This window comes from Ascidiella aspersa, chromosome 9 (assembly GCF_963924565.1).
Source record: "Ascidiella aspersa chromosome 9, kaAscAspe10.2, whole genome shotgun sequence".
NCBI lineage: Eukaryota > Metazoa > Chordata > Ascidiacea > Phlebobranchia > Ascidiidae > Ascidiella > Ascidiella aspersa.
Window position 1 is genome coordinate 198,356 of NC_139455.1, and position 6,822 is coordinate 205,177.

Sequence of the window (6,822 nt, forward strand, 5' to 3'; positions counted from 1 at the left end):
GTTTGCCACATCGGTGTGATTTCTATGTTGGATCTTTGAACGAATTTCTTTTCAACGTGGATTTTCAGCGAAAGGTTCACAAAAATAATCGAAGGAAATCATGCCGCCCAAGTTCGACCCAACCGCCATTACTTATGGTAAGATACCACAAACTAGTATATATTCTTTCCCCGAGGTATATGTGCTAAAATATTTTGAGAAAGCATGAACAAATACGATGAACTTTTGTTTTTTATCAGCATTATAATTGTAAAAGTAAACAACAAAAATACGACAAATTTCCGTTTTTCTGACTATTTCAATTAAAACATTTCGAATAACCACAAACCATTCCTTTTTTATGATTTGCTTCTTAAACAAATTTTTGCAAGTTTGAAATACATTTTTTTGATTTTAGTTTACCTTCGTGTCACCGGAGGTGAAGTTGGGGCAACTGCTTCCTTGGCCCCCAAAATTGGACCCCTGGGTCTGAGCCCCAAGAAAGTTGGTGACGACATCGCCAAGAACACCCAGGACTGGAAAGGTCTTCGGATCACAGTTCAACTGAAGATTCAAAACAGGTTTGACCCTTGACCTTTTTATTGCACCTTTTCCAACTTAATGATGTATATTTCAGAATCCTGAATCCAATACTCCACACATGATTGGAATGTTTTCTTTGTGAAAATTAATGCTTGTTACGTATTAGGGTGCTGGTCTAGAATACCACTGTTGCGTCCGCAGGGGAATAAAGATAAAGTATTATTATTTTATTTTTTCCATTTATTTATTTATTGCATTTTTAATTTGGGTAGCTCATTATTATGTTCATGTAAAAAAGAGTGTTAGGATTCTAGACCAGTTCCCAGATTAGTTATATATTTGCACACCTTATTTCAAATTCCTACCACAATTCAACTGTTTGAAAAATACTTATTTTTGTGTATACAAGAATCTAAAATTCTTATTTGACCGGCTGATACAAGTAGGATTTGGTGAATGCTTTTCAAGAGTAATGTATTTAAAAAATAAATCCTTATTATTTTCTAAAAATTCTTTATTGAAAATGAGCCTCGTGTAGGATTATATTGCTTGGCGGACTGTAGTTTGCCCAGTGCAGTGTGAACCTGCTACAGAATGCAAACTAAGCTGTGGTTACTTTCTAAACATTGGGTGTGAATAAAACCTTAATTGTACATCAGAAAATGAGAGAAAATGTAGACTGGTTTCAATGCCAAACACAGTTTTTGGACAAATTATTCCCAAATGATGACAAAGTACGGCGCAGTGAGATATTTGGGCTTTTTTAGTGCTTTTTGAAATAGTTTCTTTAATAAAAATTCACTTAACAAATTTAAGTAGAAATGCTTTCCTTAAAACTTTTTATTCAAAAAGCACCAAGAAGGCAATCAGTGATCTGGATTAACCGAAACCTGATGGGAATCAATTTGTGCAATATTTATTTTGGCTAAGTCTAACTGAATGGTTAATTATTTTTAGGCAAAGCCTATATATTTACTATGTTTTTTTGTAAGTTGAAAGTTGCAATAATGCAATAACAATCCCTAAGAAGCACAATATTTTGTTTTGCTATTCACCCATTTATGCTCCATTTTATAATAAAATAAAATAAAAAACTATGTATCAGGTAAACTGTTTAGTTTATCTAACCTTTTACCACAATCTTTTTCCTATTAGTTTCAACATAGTGGTTGTAGCACAATTTTAATTTCGTATTGATTATAATCAGTGCCTTCTCGTATGTTAAAAATGGACCTTTGTAACATTCCAAATACTACCTACTTCTGTATGAACTGTTTTAATACAAGCATTATGTATATTTTGCTTGATATCCAGGCAGGCAACAGTGAGTGTTGTCCCGAGTGCTTCTTCTCTCATCATCAAAGCCCTGAAGGAACCTCCACGTGATCGCAAGAAAGTCAAAAACAGTAAGTCAGATGGCCCTCGCGTAAAATGTAGCTTCTCAACAAACAAAAAAAGCCTGTCTGTATTTCAAATTTGGACTTTTATTCCCCTTAAAATCATTTATTTTGCATCTACATTTACATTTGACAAACATCAACGACTATTCACCACTTTTCAATCGAAATGTTGTTTTAAAATATGAAATATATTCACGCTTTATTAAACTTCTGCAAAGAATGTTTGTTTAAATAAAGACTTTAATTTCTATTACGTAAATGTCATTTCATTTTTTTTTTTTTCCGAAACTAAAAGTTCCGTTTTTTTATTGCAAAAAAGGTTAAAATGTCAAACCTATCGAACCACCTGAAGCTGCATTTTGTGAGGGCCATCTGTTTTATTGGTTGGGGTTGGCATCCTATCCACACTTAGTGCAAAAAAGCCACCGGTGAGCCAACACCGATATCAAAGCATTTGTGTGTTGTAACACTTTGTTTTATTAGATTCAAAGTTTAACCAACTATTGTGTTGTGCTTTACAATGCTTATTTAACTACTTAGTCAAGCACAACGGCAACGTTACACTCGAAGATATTTACAACGTTGCAAGAACGATGCGCGAACGTTCGATGGCGAGAGAATTCTCCGGAACTGTCAAAGTAAGCCCAGCATTAAAATAAATGTCAAAGTCGACTGAGCTATTAAAATCATTTTAAATAAGTCCTTTCATTAAGATAAATTAAAAATACCTGTGCATGTTACTGTATTTTAAAATGTTGATTAACTCTGCGTATTCGGCCCAAGCTACATTTACAGATCATTGAATCGTCTACCTAAGTCCAACATTGGTAAACTAATTTTGCTTGGTCCTCTCTTGTCATTTATGTTTTGTTTTCCCAAAAAGTCAATTGTTTAGTATAAAGTTAAGCTAATATGTAATTTTTTTTTTAATTCAAAAAATTCAACTTTGGAACACTGAATATGTTGATTGTGTAACTTTCTTTATTACAGGTTACACTTTTGCTAGCCTAAAAAATTATGAATGTAAAATTTTATAAAAAAAAATTACAATAAACTTCCAGTCTTTTATTTAAAGTACAACGTTTAAATTCCCTTCCAGGAAATCCTCGGCACAGCTCAGAGCGTTGGTTGCACGGTGGAAGGGAAACCCCCTCATGACGTCATTGATGAAATTAATGACGGAGAAATCGATGTTCCAGAGGTAACTGTACATTTTTTGGTGCTGGTTTAAAATCTAAACTTTTTCTCTTGGCGGACTCTTTGCCCACTTTATTTCAAGTTTTATTGTGCGACCCACAATGAAATATGACCAACAAACGAATAAAGTTACATAAAACCTGCATCTTTACTACTGGCGGACGTACTGAAATAGTTAATGAGACACAACACTATTTGTTAAACTGTTGCACAAATGTTATGTAATAATACTGCAATAATTTCCAGATCTAATACAAAACCGTAACATTTGAAAACCTTTGCGACCCACTGGTTGGGAAGGACCGATTTAAACAATAATTTAAAGAACACATGTATATCATTTATAAGTGGGTATGAATCTAAAGTAGTACGCCTTACTTCCACGTGAAACAAGGTGGGCGCCAAATTGTTTTTTGCCGGTTTTAACTATTTGTTTTATTTTTTGCAGAAGTAAAGATTTTACAAGCGCAATGGTGAGGACTTAAAATAATAAATTCCCCTTGCACAGAAAATCTTGTGATGCTTTAAAATAAAGTCCTGGACGAGAATGAGCAAAAGAAATAGACGAAGTAAAGAAACAGTTATAAGCCAGACAGACCTCGGTCCCCAATTGCTACTAGTTGCTAAGAGCATTTTGACCAGGTGGATTCAGAGGGGGGCCGTGCTCCCCCAAAACTAAATGGCGTCATTTTTTACTTTTGCCCATTTCGTTTAAGTTGGAAGTCATGCCGATTTAAACCCAAAAATACGGGAACGCCACAGATTTAAACCCAATAAACCCGATGCTTACTGTTTGGTTTTACACAACAGTTTCTACCATTCCTGCATGATATATGCGTTATTCAATCCGGCTATCAGCTTTTGATATCGCATCGCAAGGAGTAGAAGTAAAATCTGTATCGTTAACTAGCTGTGGCTAAGTAACCAGAGAAGAGCGAAGTTAATAAATTCGACAACTTGTTAACGATAGGAAGACAGAAAATGGAGCTTGGCATTGACGAATTTACTTAGGGTCTGTGCCAACTTTTTCAGTCTGATAGTTATGTTGAGCCTGAAGTTACCAGAGTACCAGATCTTACTGGAGCTCTGCGAAACAAAATTGACAACATGTTGAAGTTTTATCGCAACAAGAACAGAACCCGGCTTAAAATTCCCACCTTTTATTCTCTGACTGTAAACGAAGCTCTTGGTCATCAAATAATTCCAAATAATAATGTGGGACAAAAATTGCTTAAAAAGTAGTTCAGAAGTAAACAGTGTACCGGTAGATAGCGCAAAGGTGAGAACTCAAAAATAAATTCCCCTTGCAAAGAAAATCCTGTGATGTTTTGAAATAAAAGTCCTGGACAAGTGAGAACTTTAATTTGCAAATTTTCGCGTTTTTTAAATTGTTTTAATTTGTATAATTTTCACCACACACTATTGTTTTATATACGTTTTTTTTCGTTATTTTTCTTTTCACTCGTTTTCATTTACTTAAACAAAACATGTTAACAATAGAAATAGTGGAAATAAGAGTCAATTTAATGACATGATATCAGCCGAAAGCCTCGGCGTCCACAGAAAAGCGAATTTTTAAATTTTCTACCTTCCGTTAATACAAACCTTTTGTCCACTTTTTTAATTAAATGATTCTTCAAGCTATATGACATATATGACATCGGCAGACATCAGATTGGCTAAAAGAGAATTGTGGGCAGGCCAGATGAACCCAAAAAACTGAAGAAATGGCATCATTTTTGCAAAGCGAAGATTTTTATTTGCCTATGCCCATTTCATTTCAATTGAAAGTTTTGCCAATTTAAACCCAATAAACGCATTTATTTGAGATTCGCACGATTAAACTGGATTTCAGCAGCATATTTGCGCACAAGTTTGTTTGAGAAACACGGGATAAAGATAAATTGATTTTATGACGCTAGGTTCAAGACTGTTAATGCAACGCCTGTAGCCTATATAATATATCATTTAGGCCAGGGATGTCCAACCTTTTAGCAGAATGGGCCGCATTGCCACTTTAAAAATTTCGATGGGCCACAAAATCTCTCAAAATAAAGGGGTGACGTCATAAGTTGCGTCATATCGTGACGTCATAAAACAATCTAACTTATAAACACCCGTTCTTCGAGAGTGAACTTATGCGCAAATATGCGAAAATTTAAGTTTTCACGTGTTTGGGCTGTCATATTTCCTTAAAACGGTCCGGAAAAACACACATTCAGAAAAACAAACATCTTACTTAGCAATGATGGGTGCACAAAGTGCTCGATGGATGTTGAAATGCGACATTAGACTCGATTATAAAAACACAAGATTATGCCTACATCAAATACTGCGCGATCTTCACGTTTTGATGATATTCGAAACAACTGTTTTTAATAAAGGTTACTGAAAGTGAGAATTAGTGGTGGGCCGCACGTAAATATCAGGCGGGCCGCAGGTTGGACATCCCTGATTTAGGCGTTGGTTAATGCGACCGTTTATAACTAAAAGGTTCAGCTTACCCGTAGTCACTTGCTCCTACTCTAACCAGCTTGGCACAACCAAGATATTTTTATAATTACACTTTATATTTTTAAAGTAATTACACTTTATAAGAAGACAATTTCTGATTTCAATGCGCCCCTTCAAATACATTTTTTTTTTCTACATAAATTTAACACAAAATAAAATTAGCGTAAAAGACACAAAATGGTGGCCAAACACAAAATATTTGTCTGAAGTTTTTCCGCTTCATTGGGTTTCATCCACTGATCTCTATGAAACGGTTTAGAGATCAGTGGTTTACCATTGTCATTCTGGCAGGATTTTTTTGGAATTTATTTCGCTCAAATTTTGCCTATTTTTAAATTGATTTTTGATGCGCATACCACATAAAGTGTTTATAATCATTTATTTGAAGAAAAAATATTTCTATTTTTATTCCTTATTTTGGTTTGTTTTATTTTATTCCACCCACCCAGTATAAAACTTTTATTACTTAACGAGCAATTTTTATTTTTATATAAAGAAAGCAAAATATCTCTTTTCTTAAGCTTATATCTGATATTATTTAATTTTTTGGCTTTAAACTTATTGAATAATTTATCAGCATGATAAAATACACTGGTTTACAAATTTAGAGTCATTGAAAGTTCCAGCCACCCTATTAGGCGTTTCCCCCTATTTCGAGGTCACTGATTCGGAAAATGGAAGTAGTTTTTCTCTATCACGTCAAATTTTTTCTGTACATAATTTGGAAATTTTATAAAAAAGCAGCAATTCATGTTTTTTTTATGTAAGTCTGCACTGTTTGTGACAACATATTTTAACATGTTACGACACTATTATGTTGACTGAAAAAGAATTAGTGAAATTCTTAAAAAATGGCTTGTTTAGAATCAATATATTTTTGCAACGCGTTAATACAGTCTGTCTTCCGGAATAGTTGGAACATATATAGTAAGGGCGGGTCGTCAAATCTTTTTTTTTTCAAACCCACCTGCCTCATATGGATTTTTTTTTTTCGTATGCTTGTTTTCAATATTTTTAGTGATTAGGTTCTGATGCAATATTACAGCCTAACAGACGATTTATAACTTCGTTTACACCATAGTAGCGATATTGATTGATCGATAGGTTGCCTGGTGCAAGTTTTTATGTTTTATTATTTTTCTTGGGTTTCATTCTTAACACAACAAGGCTCTTCACTAGTCATTTTCTA

General features: G+C 34.0%; 1 protein-coding gene across 1 annotated transcript; it reads left to right on the top strand.

The window, feature by feature from the left end:
• On the top strand, nt 1-3,631 carry LOC146131734 (large ribosomal subunit protein uL11-like). The gene is made up of 6 exons (XM_083396918.1): nt 1-137; nt 398-560; nt 1,837-1,928; nt 2,463-2,560; nt 3,022-3,123; nt 3,568-3,631. The coding sequence occupies exons 1-6, from the start codon at nt 101-103 to the stop codon at nt 3,571-3,573; spliced, it is 498 nt and encodes a 165-aa protein (XP_083253044.1). The 5' UTR covers nt 1-100; the 3' UTR covers nt 3,574-3,631.
• Nucleotides 3,632-6,822: the final 3,191 nt, after the last annotated feature.

Coding starts and splice junctions, on each gene's coding strand:
- LOC146131734 (XM_083396918.1), top strand. CDS start 101: ATGCCGCCCAAGTTCGACCCAACCGCCATTACTTATG. Junction 561..1,836: donor CAACTGAAGATTCAAAACAG/GTTTGACCCTTG, acceptor CTTGATATCCAG/GCAGGCAACAGTGAGTGTTG. Junction 1,929..2,462: donor TCGCAAGAAAGTCAAAAACA/GTAAGTCAGATG, acceptor TTAACTACTTAG/TCAAGCACAACGGCAACGTT.